This window comes from Herpailurus yagouaroundi, unplaced genomic scaffold (genome assembly GCF_014898765.1).
Source record: "Herpailurus yagouaroundi ecotype Mexico unplaced genomic scaffold, PumYag 181, whole genome shotgun sequence".
NCBI classification, from domain to species: Eukaryota; Metazoa; Chordata; class Mammalia; order Carnivora; family Felidae; genus Herpailurus; species Herpailurus yagouaroundi.
This window is the reverse complement of record NW_024412412.1, coordinates 5,813,520-5,838,144: the sequence shown is the minus strand read 5'-3', so window position 1 is coordinate 5,838,144 and position 24,625 is coordinate 5,813,520. Positions and strand designations below refer to the sequence as shown.

The 24,625-nt window shown below is 40.1% G+C and overlaps 1 protein-coding gene across 5 annotated transcripts in view; it reads right to left on the bottom strand.

The window, feature by feature from the left end:
• The window catches only part of MCPH1 (microcephalin 1), a 272,003-nt gene that overhangs the window by 183,490 nt on the left and 63,888 nt on the right, over positions 1-24,625 (bottom strand). For all 5 annotated transcript variants that reach the window (XM_040489805.1, XM_040489807.1, XM_040489804.1 and 2 more), the window contains one exon: positions 23,062-23,171. In XM_040489805.1, coding sequence (XP_040345739.1) covers positions 23,062-23,171 — 110 coding nt within the window. The remainder of the gene's footprint in view (positions 1-23,061; positions 23,172-24,625) is intronic.

Sequence of the window (24,625 nt, the reverse complement as noted above, 5' to 3'; positions counted from 1 at the left end):
ATTCACACACGTGCACTCTTCACTCCCTCCCTCAGTAATTAAATAAATAAATGTCTTAAAAAGAAAGTAGTTATTTTATTTTTTCTTTTTTTTTTTAATTTTTTTTCCAATGTTTATTTATTTTTATTTTTGGGACAGAGAGAGACAGAGCATGAACGGGGGAGGGGCAGAGAGAGAGGGAGACACAGAATCGGAAACAGGCTCCAGGCTCCGAGCCATCAGCCCAGAGCCTGACGCGGGGCTCGAACTCACGGACTGCGAGATTGTGACCTGGCTGAAGTCGGACGCTTAACCGACTGCGCCACCCAGGCACCCCAAAAAGTAGTTATTTTAGTTAGAAGTTAAAATTAATATGTGGTTTATACTAAGTAGCAATACTTTTAAAGAAATACAACTGTGTACATACTTCTAGAGCTCGAGCCCCACGTTGGGCTCTGGGCTGACAGGGCAGAGCCTGCCTGGGATATTCTCTCTCTCTCTCTCTCTCTCTCTCTCTCTCTCTCTCTCTCTCTGTCTCTCCTTCTCCCTCTCCCCTCCCCCCGCCCCCGTCCACTTGCATGCACATTCTCTGTCTCTCACAAAATACATACATAAACATTTAAAAATAAAATAAAATGTAAAGTGTTATTCATTCATTCACCCATTTTTCTGTGTAACTTGTTTACATAACAAAAATTCTGTTTTACCAAAATCACCTTCTATGGTTTATGTTGACTTTATTGCTTCCTTGTGTATTTAAGAAATCAAGTCATTTAAGAAAAAGGTGAGGCATTTTCAAGTTACATGATTTCTGTGTTTACTCGTAAAATCTTTTCTTGTCACTTTGATCAGTTAAGTAAGTAATCAAGTATTGTTTCTAAGTAACCTACGGTCCTACCTTAATCAAGTGCTCAAAATTTCCTGACAGCTTTTGTTATTTTGCCTTCCTCAAAATCAAATCCAAAAGCTGTCTGAGATTTCCCAGATACACCTGGAAAATCACAAAGATTTTTTTCTTCCACCACATGAAGACGTGCTAGAAATCATTAGGTCAATGTGATACGTTACTATTGATGAGTTGTCAATAGACTTGTCAAATCAGAATCGACACTCAGTCTTCCTCGGGTTCCGCTTGTGTGAGTAAAGCGTTATAAACACACAGATTTTTAGGTCCGACTCTGGACCCAGCAAATCTCTCTTACTTGACAATCCTGACATATTCTTGGTCTACTCCATTTACATAATTAGGATATCCATGGTGTATCTTCAGATTATTTTGTTATACCTGAAGGGTTTTTTTTTTTTCTGTAAAGATTATGTTCTTCCATTTTTATAATCACACATAATGTCCACTGTTCTCTGAAGGCAGGGCTAGCCATTATGCCTACAGATGTTGACCGTACTGTTTCTGGTGGCCTTCATCTTGCATACAACAATGTTCCCAATCAGCTGCGTTATTCCACTCTCGGCAGACCTTTTACTTTTGAGAGTTACCAGTAATAAGTTAGCCACGGCCATTTAGAATCTTTGTCACCTACACATTATTTCAGTCTGATGGTTCCTGATCAGCACTTGCAATCACCTAGAGGCCAGAGATTTGTCTTCAAAAGAAAGACCCTCTTACAGGCCGTGGAAAAGGAATATGCCAAATAGTTTGGGCACAGTCTTCTGATGGCGTCTTTTAAACAACGCTGAGACCCTGCCAGGGGATTGAGTCAGGATTTCCAGAATTCTAGTGGAGAAGCAGATGGCTTCATCAGACTACTAACCCAAGACCAAGCAAAGTGAGAATGAATTCCATAGGCCTAAATGAACTACTGAAGAGGGGTTGTGGCTTTTATTTGGAGTATTTTACTGTTCTATTCTCTGAATACAAGGAAGTCCCAGCTCTTCTTACACTATATCTTACAACAGTTCGGTCAACGAAGCTTTTGCAACAAGAAAGGATCCATTTAGAAACGGTATCTGAGTCTCCCTGCCTGACCCCTCGAGAATTTGGGAACTCAATATTATTTAGCGTTCTTACTTTCAGAGCAGTATAATTATTTGCCTAGGTTCAAAAAGGATCTGTCTTCCTTGTTACCAGGACAGAACTGAAAAAAACTGTAGATGCAACCATGGCCTTGACTGGAAGACCACATTTGAGTATACTGTTCAGTGAATCAGTAATGAGCAGACACTTTTAAGGAACTAGGGTGGACACGATGGCACCAATGCTTGCCAAAGTCCTCTTGGGAAAACCAGCCTGTCCCTGGCTTCCGGGGTTCCTGACTTATCAGCAAGAACGATCACTTTGTAGCAGGCCCAGGAACTAGAGGATATGCTGGGGACCTCAGGAGAAAAGAATTTACCCAAATGTATAGATACTTAAGGTGAAATCTGAGCACAAGCTCTTGGCTTCTTAGCCCCAAGAGGCTTTTAAATGTGCAATCTAAGATCCCTTATGAAAACTTCCCGCAAACTATTCTTGCTACACCTATGTAAATAAATCTAACGAGACCAGTCTTATTCTGTGATCATAAATAATCTCTCTTTGATTATTAGAGGAGGGACTATGGGAAAAAAATTGTGTCTCTGTCTCTGTGGGAAACTATGCATTGTTTACACTACACCATTCCAGGATATCAGATCCTAGCCATGTTCACTGTCTGAGTTATTTTGCACCTCTTTGTACGCTGCAGGGAACTGACAGATGTGAAAACTCCATTTTTTTTTTTTTTTTTTTTTTTTGGTAGAGATTCACTTGACTTCCTTTTCGCCTGTGGAAAAACCAGTTTCCATCCCTACCTGCATATTGGCCCCATTCCTGTTGCTTTGCCCAAATTGTCAATCGTTAACCAAATTTCCTTCACGGTTTGGCTACAACCTCTCAAACTAATGTTCCCAATTTTTCACCCACCTGACTTGGCCTCACCAAGAACTGGCACCTGACCGTCCCAATCTCTGTCTGGACCCCAGTGACCTTGAAGATGTCCCTTTTGCCCAGGTTTGAAGAGGGCCCGAGCACTGAAGCCTGTGTGACCACACATGAGCAGGATCCTCTCTGGATAGGCCACAGGGAGGTGGGGCACAATGCTCAGGCTACACATACCTTTGGATGACAGGTAACCACACCTGTGGGCAAATGGCTCAACACCCTCAAGACAATCTGCCATGTGGCAAAGCTGAAAGGTGCTCCTCCACCAAAGTCAGGGACCCACTGGGCTGATTCCCCTCAGGGCTCAGCTCCTGACTCTTAACTATACTATCACATTCTATACCAATTTATATCATTCCTTTTCACTTCTGGAATCCTTATTTTAAGATGCTTGATCTCCAGGACCATAAGACAACAGACCTTTGCCATCACCTCTCAACAGATGGAAGCATCACCAACAAGAGTCCTCCGGAGACTATTTCCTAGATACCAGTCTGCCTCCAAGGCTATGATTGCCTCTGACTTGTTCAGGGAGGAATGGTATCTGCTTTGAACAAGAGGTAGCAGTGACAACATAGAAGCCAAGCTCTGTACTGCTGGACAATAGTGCTGGTTGGTAAGGTCCCCCCCCAGTGTTTGAAGGAAAGGCTGACCCCCAAGGACCACTTTGATCCCCAATAATCCAAGAAAAGACCCATCACCACATTTTTCCCTTCATGACTCAGGAAAGACTACCTCATTCTTGCTCGTTTCCCAAAGACTCCCTAAGGACACCCTTACCTGCCCATCAAACCCAGGCTTTCTGCTTTGCTCTGAGCGTTCCTTCCTAAGGAATGGTCTCCACATCACCAGGCTCTGAAATAAATCATCTCCTTAACTGCCCAGCACATGTTGTCTTTTATCTCTTCTGCACATGTTGTTTAAACTCCCGGGAACAGAGTTTTGATAAAGTTTTTATCAAACTTTAGTTTTTATCAAACTTGAGTAATAAAGTGATTACTCAAGCAGTAGTCTCATTAGATCTACTGAAGTTTTAATTTCAAATGTCAAGTTTACCCTCTTTGGTCAGTTTTTAATAAAAAGTGATAAAAAGATGAGGAAATCCTTGAGTCATTATTTAATGAAAACAGAATCATCCAATTCCTAAGAAAGAATACTGTAAGATACTAAATACCCATTTAGCCTTTAAATAATAAATAAGCCACAACAATTTCTCAAGCGAAGGGGTTTGGCAGATAGGGTCAGACAGATATCCTGATACCCTAGACAGGATGAACAAACAGGCAAAGAAATATTCATGAAATCAAGGGGCTCCATGGGGAATCTCTGAGTAGTCTGTATGGATTCAACAAGACGTCACTTATGAGATCAACATCAGAAAGGCTTCCCTAAGACAGCAAAGAGGATACATTTTGGGAAGAATTATGAAAAGACTGGACATAAGGTCAAAAGATATAATAATAAGCCACTGCAAAAACCCAGCCCAATGAGAGAGGATGGAGGTCAGGGGTTTAACTGTGTTCATCAGACATGAGAATAAACGTGAGCATACAGCATAGATCTTAACATTTTAGTTATAAGTATGAAGATCTCAGAAATGAAAGAAGTACGATAAAATCATATGGACAGCCTCAAGAAAAGCTGAAATCTTATCCTATTATTTGCAATATAATAATATAAAATGAAATGTTCTCACTCTTCTGCAAATCACACCTGCTCCCACACTGAAGGATTTCAGGGTATCTCTTACAGAATGTTTATTACAGAAAAAGAAAGAACTACTCTGTGATACCTTTAACACTGCTGCTCAGTGAGAAAGAAAATGTAGGGCTCTGTACCTCAAAAAGGAAAAGCACTTATCCAAGAAAAGCTATACAGCACCAAAGAGCAGTCAAAGCAAACACTGAAAGGTAAGCCTATGACATAATCTAATAAACAGTAAGAAACAAATCACAAATATAAAACGCTGCACTCAATTTCAACAAAAGCATTTTCTGGAAGTTCTAAAGTAGTGAGCGGTGGAAGAAAACATAAGTATTTGGGAAATAGTCTGATTGGTTTTATTTTAGTAACATCAAGGGGAGGTCAAATCAAACAAAGGTACTTGTTTTATTAGTGACAAAAGAGAAACACTTTAAAAATAAAACATTCTTAAAAAATTAATTAATTAAATAAAAATGAAAACTAAATAAAACATTCCTTGAAATGTTTTGGGTTTAGGTACCGTTTCATAAGTGACAGTAACGGTACTTTTCCTAAAAAGGAAGTGAAATGGAATAATCAGCACATTTGCCAGGATTACTGATTATGTTCACGAGTCAGTAATATAAGGCCACCTAGACACATGGGTGCCACCGGAATCATATGTTTATATAAACTGTGAATACAGACAGAATAAAAAAGAGCAAATCAAATATGACAAGAGATAAATTCTGGAAAATGTCTTCCAATCACTTCCTGAGAATATTCTATCCTCTAGCTCCCTGGCAAATGCATCATTAAAGTGTCTTCAGAAAGACTCACTCTGCATCCAAGAGGTGAAAGTTTTTTTGTTTTGTTTTTGGTTTTGTAATACGCAGCTCCCTAGATGTATACTTCATACTGCTTCATACTGCTGTTATCTCCTTGTTAATCTGATGATAAACTCTATATTCTAAAGCTGGGTTCACTGCAGAAAAATGGGACAAAAATATTTAATTTTCTTATATTAATCTTTTCATAGCTTACTTATGTTCCCTTGTATCTTTTTTCCTTATGTGAAATTTGTTTTCCATCAGGAGGATTACAGGGACTTGACACTTCTAAAAAATAGAATACCTTTCTAAACGTTCTGAAATGATACAAGGATAGTGATCAATAAAGTGTCAGTATCAATTGTGAATACTTACATACTGGAAAAGACTAATTCTTATAGTAAAAAAACAAGCATAGAGAAAACGTACAACCAAGTTCTTGATTCATCAATACACTTAATGTGTTAAAAAAAAAAATAACACACATGTATTACCTCACTCATTAGGATGCTTTATCCAGCAATCTTAGTTTCTAAAACTATAATCCCCTTTGACTCTAGACATACACACATTGCCTGGCTCTGAATGTGGAGAACTGGAGGCAGGGAGGCTCTAACAGCAATGAGCACACTGTTTCCAATTCAATGCTTGTGTCCCCAAACTCCGTATGTTTGTGTCCCCCATCCACCAATGTGATGGCATCTGGAGGTGGGAGGTGACTAGGTCATGAGGCTGGAACCCTCGTGAGTGGGATCGGTGCCCATACGAGAGTCCCCAGAGAGCTCCCTTGCCCCTTGGGCCATGTGAGGACACAGAAGACAGCTGTCTACGAACCAGGAAGTGGGCCCTCAGCAGACACGGAATCTGCTGGACCTTGATCTTGGGCTTCCAGCCCCCAGAACCGTGAGAAATAAATGTCTGCTGTGTACAAGCCGCCCAGTCTATGGTGTTCCGTTACAGTGGCGCGAACAGAAGAGATGCTGAATGCCAGACCTTGTGTTTACACAGTCGGTTCTCCACTCCACGGAATGGCGTTCCGTGGAGAAATGGGGCTGGGGCCAACAAAATAATTATGAGCGGAGAACATCTTCGCCTTCTACAGAAGACGAATTGTTCAAAGAAGAACAGAGCGTGTCAGAAGGGCAGCTTGAAGGAGTGCTTGCACGGGCTAAATCTGGGACAATCTCTGCATCCTCCTCCCAAAACAGGTGACAGCAACGTATTACAAACTGGCAAGTAACATAAGCATCTATGAGTCCACACAGTATGTGGTGGGGGGAGGGGACCTAAAGGGCATGAGGGAAGGCAGGGGAGAGGAGGGCTGGTCCTAGTCACAGTCTGCCACCTGCAGAACCGAGACAGTCGCTGGGGACACAAAGATGGGCTTCGGGGCCTGAACTCTTTGGTGTGACTTTTGAGAGAAACTTGCTCAACATACTTAAGTTCCAGGGAGGGACAGAAGCTCCTTCCACCAACTTCTCCGAATATAACCCAAAGCTCACCAAATCTCGCCCCTAGGAAACAAATGGGGTAGATTTGGGGGAACAGGGAAATTCATGGGATTTCTACGCTGGTGCTGTTATTTCGAATCAAAGGCACATGGCTCTATCCTTGACCCACAGGGGTCACATGGCAGACTGCCGCCCTCCTCAGCTGTCTCTGATTCCTAGTGTCCTAGGAATTTTGCTGCAATGTGTTAAATCCTCACTCAAAAAAACTGGAATGACACAGTAAAAAACAAAACAAAAACAAAAAACAAAAACAAAAGAAAAAAAAAGCCACAACCTGATCAATGCTGGGAAAGATGTCAGTGCCTTTTTTTAAATGAGCATAAATAGATCATGGCCAGTGGATTTACTTAAAAAATAAAAAGAGGAAGACGTTTATACAGAAAAATAAAACCACTTAACTCCAAAAAAAAAAGAAAAGTTTTCAAAAATTGGAAAATCACTCTTAATGAAGACCAGAATTGAAGCGCAGCTCCAGACCAAACTGCTGTGGTTTGACAGCCATTGTATATTATATTATTTCCCTACATAGACTCATCACTGATACATTAACTAAATCTTAACTCATGTCCAAAAGCCACAAAAGCACATGCCAAAATCTATGTGAAATGCCTCATATTTTATTTTTTTAACAAAGTCCATAAGAATGCCTCATTGATTATGAGTTGTGGTTTTATCTGTCACACTTCTAATTTAACCCGTTTCCTTCTCAATAATGCTGTTTTTATTTCTTCTTCTTCTTCTTTTTTTTTTTTTTAAGCGACTAAAGTATCCTGGGATAATAATATCCATTAATTTATATCCCTAATAATATTTGGAAAGGACTAACTTTAAAAATGAGTACAAAAGACTTGAACAGACTTCACAAAAGGAGCAGTAATAAATATCTTACGATGTAGAGAGGATGATGGTTCCTCCAGAGAAGACAAGAAAAACCTGCTTGGGGAAACCACCCACATTTACAGTGAAACCTAGCCTTTTTGGACAAACGTGTGCAGCTATGCATTTCTCTGTGTGAATGATCTAGCCGATCCTAGGAGCATAACAAATGAGACAGCTTGTCCCCTGTTCACACATCTCTCTGATGTCAGTGGAAACAAGCCGTAAGATCTGCAGGCCTCCCCCTGCTTCCTCTCTTTGGTTCCGTCTTTGGCTTCATCCCGAGGCCGCAGCAGTTCCAGGAGATACATCCAGCCATAACAAAGGTCTGAGGAGCAGGGAAGCATTTCTTCCCAGGGCTATCTCGAGTGAGAAAACACTTTTTTTTTTTCCAGAAACCTCCCAGTAAGACTTCCCTTCGCATCTCATTGGGCAGAAGTGAGTCATATTCCCAAACTAATTACTGGTAAGAGGACCAGAATGAGCATAATTAGCCTGGACTAATGGTCTGACGGTAGAGTGGATGTGGGGGGGGGGGGGGAGGTGGAGGCAGAGAGGTGGCAGGAAGGCACGAACACGTATGCACCAGCCTGGCCGCACGGCACAGAGAAAGCATTTTCACTAGGGACACGGGACTGTGCGTGTTTCACTCATCGGCAGCTTCCGGTACTCACAAGAATCCATTTGGTTGCTTTTTTTGTTGTTGTTTTTTAAACATAAAGATTCAGATTTGCTACTTCAGCAAATTACTTTGCTGGCATTTCTGCATATCTGAAAGAGGTTAATCTGATTATTGCTCAACTTAGGTTGAGGCTACCCTGGTTTACTATCATTTGGTGTTGTTACCAAGCCTCCCTTAGAAACTGTTTCTAACCATTTGCATCTGGAACGCGCATCTCTTGTTTGCCCGGCATATAAGATGCTTACAGGCAGACCATAAGCACAATTCTTCAAGTGTCCCCATCAAGTGTCTCCCAGACCTCTCCCGGTGGGGAGAGCACTATGCTGGCCTCTACCATTACACAGTCCCTGGTGACCACAGATGGCGCAGGAGGATATGATTTGGAGCCATCCTGACTGTCCCTCACTGCCACGACCTCCAGTGCAAAACAAAGCACACATTTTTATAATGCATGCAGAATCAGTCATTCTGGATTGAATGCAGAAAACACATTAAACAAAAGGTGGCACTCTTTGAAGCTTCTTTTTAAATGTTTTTATATAAATATTGTTTCTCCTATAACAAGGAAAAAAAATAATAACATGCTCATGGAGCTGAAAGCATTGCCACACCACCATCGCGAGGCAGCTGGTTGTCGGCTTTGCAAAGTTAACACCTGCTGCGGGGGGGGGGGGGGGCGACACCTGTCATAACGGGTGCATTCCTACCACCGCCACCTCTGGGTACACTGTGCCAAGAGAGAGATATCCAAGCCATTACAGATCATTTATACACCTGCGTTAGAAATCGGGGGCACCTGCAATCTCTGTAAACTCACCTATCAAAGGGTCTGCCCTCCAAAGCCCTACACAGGACATGAGGCCCTATCTTACCGCATACAGCAGGTCTGAACAATGGGTAATTATTTATGGGGACATTCATAAAGGGTGTCATCCTCGAGGAAGTGTGGCAATTCCCCTAAGCGAGTAATAACAACATATGCGTGCTGAATTTTCAAGAAACAAAATAAATATCACCTGTCATTTGGATGAGTCACTGCTATTTCAACTTGAAAGTTAAACTTAAAAACAAAACAACCCGCGAGATTATATGCTTCCAGCCAAGTGCACTATCTGGTGGCAAACAGCCAAAGCCCCGGAATTCACTGCAAATTGTAAAAGTGCATTCATAAAATGTCAGAGTCTCCAGTAGAGCAGTGAAGCACTCATGCAGGGGGCCTCTTGGAGGAGACACACTATTAGAAAAAATGATCCATTTTCAACAAAAAGTGGCTCAAACAGCTCATTTTCTTTATTCAAGAGGGCTTCGATGTCTTTCCAGCTCTCTCGTTCCCTGTCCCTGGACAGCCTGTCTAAACTGCACTTTAAGTCCTCTCTTCATCCCATCCTGCACCGATATCCTTCTACCTTCTCTCCACTGTAAGCTGCCTTCTTTAGAGAAGTCAGACAATGAGCTACAATTCCAAATCTACCACCTCCACAACAAAGGCATCGTCAGAGCTCTCGGAAACACTCTATCTAGCACCTCCATGTGACAGCAAAATAGGAGAATCCATCTAAAAAGAGGTCATAGCATCCAAGAAGAGCAGCTCTTGGTAGTAACACTGGGCACGTTGCATGCAGCTTGCATAGGTTCACTGGTACATCTCAGTTATGTTCAGATAGTTCTAAGGACAATAGGAAAGAAGGAAAGAAGGAAAGAAGGAAAGGAAGGAAGGAAGGAAGGAAGGAAGGAAGGAAGGAGAAAAAGGGAAGAAAGAAAAAAGAAAAAAAGACAAGGAAAGAAACACAGAAAAAAGGAAGAAGAAAAAAAGAAAGAAAAAGAAAGAGAAAGAAAGAAAGAAGGAAAGAAAAAGAGAAAGAAAGGAGGGGGGAAGGAAGGAAAGAAGAAAGAAAGAAAGAAAGAAAGAAAGAAAGAAAGAAAGAAAGAGGAAGGAAGGAAAGAAGAAGGAAAGAAAGAAGACAGAAAGAAAAAAGACATACAGAAAGACAGAAAGAAAGAAAAGAGACAGGAAGAAAGAAAGAAAGAAAGAAAGAAAGAAAGAAAGAAAGAAGAAAGAAAGAAAGGAGGGGGAAGGAAGGAAAGAAGAAAGAGAAGAAAAAAAGAAAAAGAAAAAAATAAAGAAAAAAGAAAGAAAGAAAGAAAAAGAAAGAAGAAGAAAAGAAAGAAAAGAAAAGCAAGCAAAGTATTTGTTGGTAACTCAGAGGAAACAAATCACCAAAATGCAAATCACTGACTGTAAAACCCATGCTTCTAACCCCCTGGGTGAGGGTGACAGGGGATGATTTCACACTAATGGCCCAAAGACATGTAGCCCCATCTAACAGAGGTTCTCACCTAGGCAGGTGGCCATCATTTCAGAACCATGTAGGAGCTTTTAAAAAATATGCCAAGGGGCACCTGGATGGCTCAGTCAATTAAACTTCCGACTTCGGCTCAGGTCATGATCCCACAGCTCGTGGGTTCGAGCCTCACGTCGGACTCTGTGCTGACAGTTCAAAGCCTGGAGCTTGCTTTGGATTCTGTGTCTCCCTCACTCCATTCCTCCCCTGTTCACACTCTGTCTCTCTCAAAAATAAATAAACATTAAATAAATAAATAAATAAATAAATAGCCCAAATCTCCTTCCCCCTGTGCCCAGAGATCCTGTTTCAGCCCAGGCATGACTGTAGTCAATATATCCAGTAAGAGACCTTGTTTGGACCCCTGTTGTTAAAGACACAGGGCAGTCTCAGGGGGGCGGGGGTAGGAAAGTGAGCTAGGAGAGGGACAGAGACCCAGTCTACTTTGAGTTACAGATTCAAAACTAGGGACAGTCAATATGTGGGTATAATTGTCACCCACATTTGTGCTGGAAAAACTAGCTAACATTTAATTGAGTGCCTCTACGTATCAGACATCATCTGCGTATTTCAACACATTTAATTAGCATAAAAATTTTGAGATTGACACTACTCTTATACCTGTTTTACGTAGGAGGAGGCAGAGGCACAGAAAAATGAAGTAACTAATTCGACACGATAGAACCAACACGGAACAGAGCCGGGAATTGAACGCAGGTAGTCTGGCTCAGGAATCAACACTTTTAGCAAAAATGTGCTACAGTGCAAGACCTTCCTGCTTTCACTGATACAAAACCACCCTACAAGTTTAGGAAGACTATTCAAAAACAGATGAGGCATGATGCTTATGATACTGTGTGATAGCTAAAGGCACCAGAAAAGGTCTAACATGTTTACTCAAAAAGAAGGGGTTGGGGTGCCTGGGTGGCTCAGTTGGTTGAGCGTCCATCTCGTGATTTCAGCTCAGGTCACGATCCCACGGTTGTGGGACCGAGCCCTGTGTCGGGCTCCACGTTGGGCATGGAGATTCTCTCTCTCTCTCCCTCTCTTTGCCCCTCCCCCTACTCACTCACACTAGCTCTAACATGAGAAGCAGAAGGACAATGAAGGCAACCCTTATTTACTCGGCAAATCCTTACTGAACGCCTATTTTGTGTGTGGTACTGAGTATTAAGAGATGAATAGGACACAGTCTGTGTCCTAAAGGGACCATACCCTGGTAAAAATGTGAGAACAAGTGATTATTAGAACATACACAAGCTATGATTCATCATCTGTTCTCTGTTCTATTTTAGAAACGTGTAGAAATTAAAGCATTTAATCTGGTGTGTAGTGTCTTTTCTCCTTCCTCCTCCTCCTCTTCCTCCTCCTCTTCCTCTTCTTCCTCTTATTCTCCTCCCTCTCCTCCCCCTCCTCCTCCTCTTCTTGCTCTTCTTCCTCTTATTCTCCTCCCTCTCCTCCTCCTCCTCCTTCTTCTCCTTCATCTCCTCCTTCTACCACTGTCAACATGAGTATGCTTGTAGAATCTGAGGTATTGGGCCTTCATTTCCCTCTAGCCTCCAAGCTTACAAAAGCCACTGTAACCATTTCTGTGCTTTGACCCCCAGCTTTCCCTCTCATGGGAAGAGGTGGCTCTGAAATGAGGTTTTAAAACACAGCCACTTGTGAAAAGCCATCCAGTTGATGACTTACCTTGAAACATTTTGTGGGGCGCCTGCGTGGCTCAGTCACTTACGCATCCAACTCTTGATTTGGGCTCAGGTCAGGATCTCGCAGTTTGTGAGATCAAGCCCCGCGTTGGGCTCTGTGCTGACAGTGTGGAGCCTGCTTGGGATCCTCTCTCTATCGCTCTCTAGCCCTCCCCTGGTCACACTCTTTCTCTCCTCCTCTCAAAATAAATAAACATTTAAAAAACAAGAAAAATTTTGCTGAGGATAGTAATCAATATTTTAAACAACAAAAAGAAAATGACAGAAGTAGTCATTGTGTCAAATGGCTGATGTTTGCTTGTTTGCTTGTATCTTGTCAGCTTTATGGATTATTCACAATAGGGAGGTTGTTCTGAACTGCTTATTCTACCATTCCTGAAAATAATGGGTACATTTTAACAGCCATTGAAAAACAACAACAACAACAACAACAACAACAAACATATTCTAAGTAGAGACACTTTATTCTAGTAGTCAGAATAAACAAAAAAACTTTGAAGAAAAGAATGTCATATACGTTTACCACAGTACTAGCATTCATCTTACATTTAGCTTCTTCAGAATCTATGTTCGACAATGCTAAACAAGAAACAGAGAAAACAGATTAAGATTGGTCTTAGCATGTTATATTTCTCCCATCTTTTCAGATGGAGAAATACGTCTCCTTGTCAATAACCTACATATTGTAAGACTAGAGAGGTAATGAGATTGCTTAACTGGATTCTCAAAATAAAAAAAGGTTTAACAAATTTATAAACATATATTTAAAGTAATAAATCTATAAAAGATAGTTTCCCACTGATTTAAAAAGTGACTTCTCCCACTAAAAATGGGTACTAAACCAAAAATTTCCAATGAAATTTATTGTTCTGAGGTTCTATAATTCTTTATTGAATTATTTTTGTTTTCATTATTCAAGAGGTATTTTCGTGTGTCTCTTGCAAGCACTGACTTGAATGTTCATCTTAAAAATCCTTTCTGTTCATTTAGTCTCTCACTGCTCTTTTCTCAGAGTAGGATTTATCCTGTCTCTACTTACAACAGGTTTGTTGTTGTGGTGGTGGTGGTGGTGGTGTTTAATGGCTGTTAAAATTCACTCATTTTCAGGAATGGTAGAGTGAGCAGTTCAGAACAATCTGCCCACTGTGAATAATCAGTAAAGCTGACAAAATACAAGCAAACAGGCAAACATCTGCTATTTGAAAACACAGGTGACCTGGTATAGCAGTGAATTATAGAAAGAGACACCTTCAGAGTTGAACCAGCATCTGAAGGCCATTTTCCCCTGGCAGGTAGTTGGCCTCATAGTTAGAAGTTCAACTTCAAATAATCTCAATTCTTTATAAGAAGATCAACCAAAAGTAGCCAGGCACATTAGAAGAACACAATACTGAAAACAAAGAAAAACAACAGAAAACAAAGAAACTAAATGTAGCCAGAAAATGGAGTTATCTGGTAGAGACTTCAAAATAAATATGTCTATAGTGCTTAAAGAAATAAAAGACAAGATTAATAATTTTGGCAGAAAACTCGAAAAGTTCTATCCCTTCTCCACCTTGACAGCACAGATGGGAGCAGGGTCTGGCACCCCAGCCAGCCTACCACCTCAATGGCCCCCAGGCCACTAACCCACACCAGGGCCAAGCCGTCCCACCTGGGTGGCCCCAGGGCAGCACACACTGAGACATCCCTAGTCAGCACTCACTATAGCTCCAGCCATCTCACCAAAGTGATATGGGCACAAAGCACCCAGAACACTCCAGGCCCTTACTCTAGCTCTAGATGATGTGCTAGGGCACTCTTGGCACAGAAAAATCTGGGCCACCCCAGCCCACACCTGCCTCAGCCCCAGCCACCCTACTAGGGTGCTGCCTGTGCTGAGCACCCTGGTACATCATGGCATGCACCCACTTCAGCTTCAGCTGTCCTAGAAGGGTATTCTGTGTGCAGACATACCTGGGACAGTCCTGAATCACACCCACTTTAGCTCCGGCCATCCAACTAGGCCAGCTCCAAGCACAGAGTGCCCCAAGACCCTCAGTCCATGCCAGCCAGCCAAAGTCACCAGGCACGTATAGCCTACACAGGGATGACCAAACACTAGATCATTCTTTCAAGTTTAGTAGCACCTCTCCCACCTAATTCATAGAAACAAACACACAGAAAGTCATGTGAAATGGGGAGACAGAGGAATAGGCTGTAAACAAAAGAACAAGAAAAAACTCAGAAAAAGAACTAAATGAAAGAGAGATGACCAATCTACCTGATAAAGAGTTGGAAGTAATGGTCATAAAAATGCTCACCATAATAGAGAGAAGAGTGGATGAACGTATCAGGAACTTCAACAAGGAGACAGCAAACATCAAACAGAGCAAATCAGAGCTGAAGAATACAATAACCAAAATAAACAGTACAGTAGAGAGAATCAATGGTAGATTATAGAGGATGCAGAAGAACACATCAGTGATCAGGAAGACAGGGTAATGGAAAACTTCCAAGTTCAACACCAAAAAGGAAGTAATAAGTAAAAGATGAGGACAGGTTCAAGAATCTCCTGGACAACTTCAATCAAACACTTTTGCAAGATAGGGATCCCAGAAGGAGACAAGAGAGAGAGAAAAGGGAAAAAAAAATTACTTGAAGAAATAAGTGAAAACTTCCCTAACCTGGGGAAGAAAACAGATATCAAAGTTCAGGAAGCACAGAGTAGGTCCTGTGAGATGAATCCAAGGAAGTCCACACCATGACAATAATAAAAATGCCAAAGATTAAAGATAAAGAGATCATTTTAAAACCAGCAAGAGAGAAGAAGCTAGTAACATACAAGGGAAACCCCATAAAGCTATCAACTAATTTTTCAGCAGAAAATTTGCAGGCCAGAAGGAATGGCATGATACATTTGAAGCACTCAAAGGAAAAAACTACAATGAAGAATACTCTACCCAGCAAGGTTAACATTCAGAATTGAAGAAGAGATACAGAGATTCCCAGACAATTAAAAGTTAAAGGAGCTCACCACCACCAAACTGGCCTTACGGGAAGTGTTAAAAGGATTTCTTTAAATGGAAAAGGAAAGGCCACAATTAGAAGAAAATCAGGAAAGGAAGACATTTCATGAGTAAAAGCAAACACACAGTAAAGGTAATCACTTGTAAAGCTAGTATGAAGGTTAAAAGACCTAAGTAGTAAAATCAATGATCTAGAAAATTAGTTCAGGAGACTCACAAATAAAAAGATATAAAATATGATAACATATACATAAAACATGGAGAAGAGTAACAAAAATAAAGTTCTTTTAGAAAGTGGTCAAACCTAAGTGATCATTAACTTAATACAGACTGCTATATACTTAGAATGTTATACATGAACTTCATGGTAACCATAAAACCAAAACCTATAATAGAAAAACAAAAAATTAAGACAGTAAAGCATAACACTAAAGAAAGTCATCAATCACAAGGAAAGAGAGAAAGAGAAGAAGGGAATAGAGAAAATCTACAAAAACAACTAGAAAACAATGAACAAAATGGCAATTAGTATATTAGTATCAATAATTAAGTGTAAATGGTCTAAATGCTCCAATCAAAAAACACAGAGTGACAGAATGGATTAAAAAAATAAGACCCACCTATAGTCTCCCTACAAGAGATTCACTTCAGACCTAAAGACATATATAGACAGAAACTGAAAGGATGGAAAAAGACATCCCATGCAAATGGAAATGGACCAAAAAAAAAAGCCAGGGTACCAATACTTATATCAGACAAACTAAACTTTAAAACAAAGACTGTAACAAGAGACAAAGAAGGGCATTACATAATGATAAAGGGAACAACCCAACAAGAAATAGCAAGTGTAAATATCTACACACCCAATATAGGAGCACATAAATACATAAAACAGACTTAAAGGGGAGAAATAAACAGTAATATAACAATAGGGACTTTAACACCCCACTTACATCAATGGATAGATCATCTAGGCAGAAAATCAATAAGAAAACACATTAGACCAGATGATCTTAAAAGATATATACAGAGCATTCTATCCAGAAACAATAGAATACACATTCTTTTTAAGTGCACATGGCCCATTCTCCAAGAAAGATCACGTTAGGTCACAAAAAAGTCTCAATAAATTTAAGACGACCAAAATCATACCATGCATCTTTTCTGACTACAATAGTATAAAACTAAAAATCAATTGCAAGAAAAAAAAACTGGAAAAAAACACATACATGCTACTAAACAACCAATGGGTCAAACAAAAAATTGAAGAGGAAATCAAAAAATAAATGGAGACAAACGAAAATGAAAACACAATGGTCCAAAATCTTTGGAATGAAGCAAAAGGAGTTCTAAGAGAGAAATATATAGTGATACAGGCCCATCTTAAGAAATAAGAAAAATGTCAAATAAAGAATCAAAACTTATAACTAAAGAAACTAGAAAATAATCAAACACAGCTAAAAGTTAGTGCGAGGAAGGAAATAATAAAGATCTGAGCAGAAATAAATAAAATAGAAAACTAAAAAATAGAAACGATTAATAAAAACAAAAGCTGGTTCTTTGAAAAACTTAACAAAGTTGATAAAACTTTAGCAAGACTCACCAAGTAAAAAAGAGAGAGGACTCAAATAAAAAAAGTCACAAATGCAAGAGAAGTAACGACCACACCACAGAAACAGAAAGGATTATAGGAGACTACTATGAGAAATAATACCAATAAACTGGACAATACAGAAGAAATGGGTAAATTTCTAGGAACATACAACCTTCCAAAACTGAATCTAGAAGAAAATCTAAACAGGTCAATTACTAGTAATGAAATTAAACTAATAATCAAAAAACTCCCAATAAACTAAAGTCGAACACCGGATAGATTCACAGGTAAATTCTACCAAAGCTTTAGAGAACAGTTAATACCTATTCTCCTCAAACTACCCTAAAAAATAAAAGAGGAATGAAAGCTTCCAAATACATTCTATGAAGCCTGAATTACTCTCATACCAAATGCAAAGATACTACAGAAAAAGGAAACTATGGGGCAGTATCCCTGATGAACACAGATGCAAAAATTCTCAACAAAATATTAGCAAACCAAATTCAATAATATGTTAAAAGGATTATTCCCCATGATCGAGTGGGATTTATTCTGGGGATGTAAGGATGGTTTTGTATTGGCAAACCAATCAACATGATGATAAACCACATTAAAAACAAAAAGAATAAAAACCATACGATCATCTCAATAGATGTAGTAAAAGCATTTGACAAAATGAACATCCATTCATGATAAAAACTCTCAACAAAATGGGTTTAGAGGAAACATACCTCAACATAATAAAGGCCATATAGGACAAATCCACAGCTAACATCATACTCAATGGTGAAAAACTGAGAGCTTTTTATCTAAGATCAGAAACAAGACAAAGAAGTCCTCTCTCATTACTTTCATTCAACATAGTACTGGAAGTCTGTGACACAGCAATCAGACAAGAAAAAGAAATAAAAGTCATCCTAAGTGGTAAGGAAAAAGTACAATTATTGCTATTTATAGATGACATTATACAATACACAGGCAACCCTAAAGACTCCACCAAAAAATTTTAGATGTAATAAACGAATTCAGTAAAGTTGCAGGATACAAAACTAATACACAAAACTCAGTTTCATTTCTATATACTAATTAAAAAGTATCAGAAAGAGAAATGAAGAAAACAATCCCATTTATAACTGTACCAAAAAGAATCAAATACCTAGGAATAAACTTAGCCAAGGAGGTGAAAGACCTATACTCCAAAATCTATAAAACACTGATGAAAGAAATTGAAGACGGGGCACCTGGGTGGCTCAGTCGGTTGGGCATCTGACTTCTGCTCAGGTTATGATCTCACAGCTCATGAGTTAAGCTCCACATTGGGCTCTGTGCTGACAGCTCAGAGATTCTGTGTTTCTGTCTCTCTCTGCCCCTCCCCTGCTTGTGCTCTCTTTTCTCTCAAAAATAAACATTAAAAAATTAAAAAAAAAAAAAAGAAATTGAAAACATAAGCAAATGGAAAAATATACCATGCTCATGGATAGAATTAATATTGTTAAAATGTCCACAGTACCCAAAGCAATATAGATACAATGAAATTTCTATCAAAATACCAATAGCATTTTTCACAGAAGTAGAACAAATAATCCTAAATTTTGTATAGAATCAAAAAAGACCCCAAATAAACAAAGCAATCTTGAGAAAGAACAAAGTTGGACCTTTCACAATCCCAAATATCAAGGTATACTACTAAACTATAATAATAAAAACAGTATGGTACTAGTACAAAAATAGACACATAAATCCAAAGGAAAGGATAAGGGGCCTAGATATACACCCACACTTATAAGGTCAATTAATCTACAACAAAAGAGGAAAGAATATACAGTGAGGTAAAAGCAGTATTTTCAATAAATGGTGCTGGGAAAACTGGATGGTTACATGCAAAAAAATGAAATTGGACCACCTTCTAACACACATACACAAAAATAAACTCAAAATGGATTAAAGACCTAAACGTGAGACCTGAAATGATAAAACTCCTAGAAGAAAACATAGGCAGTAATTTCTCTCATACTGGCCATGGCAACATTTTTTTAGATATGTCTCCTAAGGCAAGGGAAACAAAAGCAAAAATAATCTAATGAGACTGCACCCAAATAAAAAGCTTTTATGTAGCAAAGGCATTGATCAACAAAGTGAAAAGGCAACCTACTGAATGGGAGAAGATATTTCCAAATGATATATCTGATAAAGGATTAATATCCAAACATATAAATAACTTACACAACTCAACATCAAAAAACAATAATGATAATCCAATTTAAAAACAGAAGAGGACCCAAATAGACATTTCTCCAAAGAAGACATACAGATGGCCAACAGATGCATGAAAAGATGCTCAACATCTCTCATCATCAGGGAAATGCAAATCAAAAACCACAAGGAGATATCACCTCACACCTGCCAGATGGCTAGAATCAAAAAGAGAAGAAACAACAAGTGTTGGCAAACATGTGAGAAAAAAAGGAATCCTCTCGCACAGTGGGTGCAAACTAGTGCAACCACCATGGAGAACAGTATGGAGGTTCCTCGAAAAATTAAAAAATAGAAATACCATATGATCTAGTATTTACCCCCCCCAAAGAAAAAACCCAGAAACACTAACTTGAGAAGATTTATGCATCCCTAGGTTTATTGTAGCATGATTTACAATAGCCAAATTATGGAAGCAATCCAAACGTCATTGATAGATGAATGTATAAAGAAGATATGGTCTGTGTGTATACACACACACACACACACACACACACACACACACACACACAAACGGTATATTACTCAGGTATAAAAAAGAATGACATCTTGCCATTTGCAACAACATGGTTCAACCTAAAGAGTATGATGTTAAACGAAATAAGTCAGACAAAAACAAATACCATATGATTTCAATTATATGTGGAATCTAAAAATCAAAATGAACTAAACAAACAAAAGTAGAAACGGACCCATAAATACAGAGAACAAACAGGTGGCTGCTAAAGGGGAGAAGGTGGGAGACAGGCAAAATGGGTGAAGGAGAGTGGGAGATACAGGCTTCCCGTTATAAAAGGAGTAGGTAGGGGCGCCTGGGTGGCGCAGTCGGTTAAGCGTCCGACTTTAGCCAGGTCACGATCTTGCGGTCCGTGAGTTCGAGCCCCGCGTCGGGCTCTGGGCTGATGGCTCAGAGCCTGGAGCCTGTTTCCGATTCTGTGTCTCCCTCTCTCTCTGCCCCTCCCCCGTTCATGCTCTGTCTCTCTCTGTCCCAAAAATAAATAAACGTTGAAAAAAAATTAAAAAAAAAAAAAAAAAAAAAAAAAAGGAGTAGGTCACGGGGTTGAAAGGTGTAGTTCAGGGAATAGAAGCAACGGTAGCTAGTAGTGTTGTGTGGTGACCGGCAGTAGCTAGGCGAGCACAGCATAAGGTGTAGACGTGTCAAATCACCATGCGGTACACCTGGAACTAATGCTTCAGGGAAATAAACATTGTGTGTCAACTTTTCTTCAATAAAAAAAAGACCAAAATATAATTTTTTTTCAAAATATAAATTTTTTAAAAATTATATAAAAAATAAAGATTTTCTCTTTTAACGTTTATTTTTGAGACAGAGAGAGACAGAGCATGAACGGGGGGAGGGGCAGAGAGAGAGGGAGACACAGAATCCGAAGCAGGCTCCAGGCTCTGAGCTGTCAGCGCAGAGCCCGACGCGGGGCTCAAACTCACGAACCGTGAGATCATGACCTGAGTTGAAATCAGATGCTTAACCGACGGAGCCACCCAGGCGCCCTAAAAATAAAGATTTTCAAAACAAAAGTTGGAACAAGCATGAACGAGTAGCGTAAGTAAACGTACTAAACTATTTTTGTTCCTGAGCCTGTCAGTTGAAGGAATGCATATATCATTCTGTATTTTGTTTCCCCTTGTGACCACTTGTTTTATTAACACCCATGACAGTGACACCACCTGACATTCACCACTTGTGTGGCACTTATCCCTCGCACACAATAACGCTAGGAGGGAAGTCACACAGGTGCGGTTTAAAGCGAGAGGCTTTGTGAGAACCAAAGGGACAAGGCTCCCACCCAGCATGCATGTCTCAACCCCATGTTCTCCAACAGCCCCCGTTCGCGAGGTAAGGTGATCAGCAGGTAGGAGCCAGGCAAGGTCAGATGTCTGAAATATTAACTCCCATAGGGGGCAAATAAGGAAGTGAAACCTGGGATCAGACAGGGTGAAGTATTATTATGGTACTAGGTAACCAACATTTACTGGGCACTTTTACGTTTTTTTTTTTTTTTTTAATGCAGGCCTAATACTAAGTAAGAGATGAGTGGGGGGCGCCTGGGTGGCTCAGTCGGTTGAGCGTCCGACTTCGACTCAAGTCATGATCTCGCAGTTTGTGAGTTCGAGCCCCGTGTCGGGCTCTGTGCTGACAGCTCAGAGCCTGGAGTCTGCTTCGGATTCTGTGTCTCCGTCTCTCTCTGCCCCTGCCCTGCTCATGCTCTGTCTCTCCCTGTCTCAAAAATAAATAAAAAACATTAAAAAAAAAAAAAAGAGAGAGAGAGATGAGTAGGTACCAAGTAAAGATGGGTTATCTTTCTCTAACAAGATATCCATGGAAGAGTAAAATGTCGGTAACCAGTATCGTAAAGTGTGGTGGTCTAACGTAGGGGCGTACAGAGATTGCCATGGAACACTTCCGAAGGAACAGGGCATAAATACTAGTGCATGCGTCAATAAATATCAGTTGAATAAACGTCAAAAGGTGCTTTTCCCCAAAAGGAAAAGGTTAATGGCCCTGCCACAATTAGGAAGGAGACAAAGACGAAGGGAAACAAACATAAATGCAGCCACAGGGTCACCAGCTCCCTACGAAGGCACAGTCACAGGAGGCAACGCGTTGGGGCAGGTACAAAATGTTGTAACAGGTGCAGGGACAGTGGCTACAGCCAGAGCTCAGGGAGCTAGCTGTGTGGTGTCTCATCCACTACTCACATGCATGCAAGACGACCTCGACAACTTCTCTCCCTACCAGTCTATTGCTCTCTCTACCTGTCGTGTGGTTCCTTTCTGTTTGGGGAGTCCATTTCTTTTTTTTTTTTTCTGACACAAACCAGAAAGCATCAGTAAAGAAATCAAAGTTTCTACCACTTATACCAGACTTCCATGGAACCTGTGTAGTTTGAAACTTCTTTAACCATTACCAATATAAGGAAAACATCACTGTTTCTATTCCTTGGGTCGAATTCGCCCCTCGTGTTTGGCCTCAGTACTGGGATGCCTCCGTGCACCCTATGGGCTGTCGCTGCTTCTTTTCAATTCATTGCTTGTTTATCAGGACAGTTTTCCTATCGTGTGGAAATCAGGTTTCACTATACAGGAGGCATAAGATAATGACTGACTCGTTTTAAATTTAAGCCAAAAGAGCAGATGCTGAAGAATCGAGACATTTTAAACCCTCCTTACATCATTCATCCCAGCAAACAGCGTGATGAGAAAGCTGTACACAGAGCAGAAGCTGGGTTCTACAGCTGAAGCACAAAAGAACGAGAACCTTTCACTCCGATGGCTTCCAATCAAACCCTGATTAGCTCACAAATGAATTATGTTTTGGATTCTTCCCCTCCTGCCTCGTGAATGTTGATTCACATCATAAAACATCAATTGTTGGCACACCCCACACCCTCAGCCTGAGAGAAGCTGTTGGCATTTTCACAAGCAAGAAATGCATTGGCAAAGTGGTGGCGAAGTTTCTTCGACAACATTAGCTCTCTTTCGTGAATGTAACCAACGCTCTCAGTTTTACTGCCAGAGTTTTCCAGCATCCATCTGTATAATTAATGGTTTAAATAAAGCACAAGCTGGACAGACTAGTTTACGTGACATTAACCCAGAGGAGAACATTATGATGTAGTAGCATTGGAAAGTTTAAAATAATATTTTCACACACCAACCTTTTGGCCTCTCCCTCTTTTCTTTGATTTCTCATGAGGTCTGGCGAGATCCTGACAGCCCTCCAATGAGCCATCTAACACATCAGGCCTTGCTGGTCCGTTTTTAACACCTGGAACCCAAGAGGATTTGAAGATTAGTTAGAACTTCACATGGACTGAATACTAATGCAACTTAACCAAAATAAAAATTTAAAAATTAATTTATGCACACTGGTAACACCAAAGTACTATTCTCTTAAATAAACACTGCATACATCTTGCTCTTTGAAGGTCTATTTAGAATTCTCAGTTTATTCCACTACAATCTCCCCAGTGCAATTCACTTAACTCAAAGGTCAGGAATAATTTTGCCTGTCAGGTGACAATGTACCAGTCCTACGGTATCCCATCCATCCAGCAGGTGATGCGAGAACATGTATGCCAACACCTTACGCACTATTCAAACTCCCAACTTGTAAACTTTTACAAACCCAAAGAAAGTAGTTCTCTATTAGAGGAAATAAGTATTCTTAGCTCTGGGGTCAGATTTACCCTAGAAAACAGTCTATAGTACAGTACAAAGCTTTAGGTTTCCATCTGCAAGTGACAGATGATTCTATACCCCACAAATGTCCACCTTAGACCAGCGTCTAGCCATGAAGACACATAAACCAAAAAGATATTTATCGAGTGAAACTGATTTCATTAGATGCTAAACAGTGTAGAAATCCTACACAATGCACAATGAAGTGTGAAATGAGTACTTGCAATTGCTACAACTTTACAAGGTGCTTCTCTCCTCTCTTTCCTCCCAAAATAGTTCGCCTACTATGTGACTTAGTTGATATTTGGAAGGAAGACTAAAGAATACTAGCTACCATTTCTATGGTCTCAATAGGATAACACGTATAAAAGGCGAAAAGCGGCTTAGGGAACACTTATGTCCCAGCCACAGCCAAGTGATGGTAAGCCATCCCACACAACCCACCGTCACCATCATCCAACTCATCAGTCACTGATGCTCTTATCAACAATGCCTAATCATCAGGGTTTGCCCACTGGAGAGGCACAATGATCCTTCTCTCAGGAAGCTTACAACCCAACAGACCAATGTCGATACTGAAAGTGAATATAAGGCAAAAATAATCGACATGCCATAAGAAGCAAAAATCATATAACGTGAGAATGACTGCTTTGCAAATAGTTTAAATAAAATAAAAGGCTCTAATAAAACAGATGCGGTTGACTTTGGAGGGTCTGATTCGAAAGTTTTAATCGTCTTTCAAAAATGGGACTCTAGCTGAGTGAAAACACATGCACAGCAATGGTTACATACTGTCTTGAATTCAAACTAATTACTGTTATTTGCAACTTGAACCCTAAAAATGTTTTAAGGTCAGGTTCTGATCCACTTTGTACTAAACCCTAATACTAAATCCCTTTTGGAGACTGAAACCAATCACATGCGGACCCCACTAATCTCCTGGAAGATCTTCGGTATTTGAAGTGTATTCCACCTCTTTCCCGGCAGGCTACAGACAGACCTTACTTGAGATGAATTAGTGGGCCATGTATTGTGCAGTTT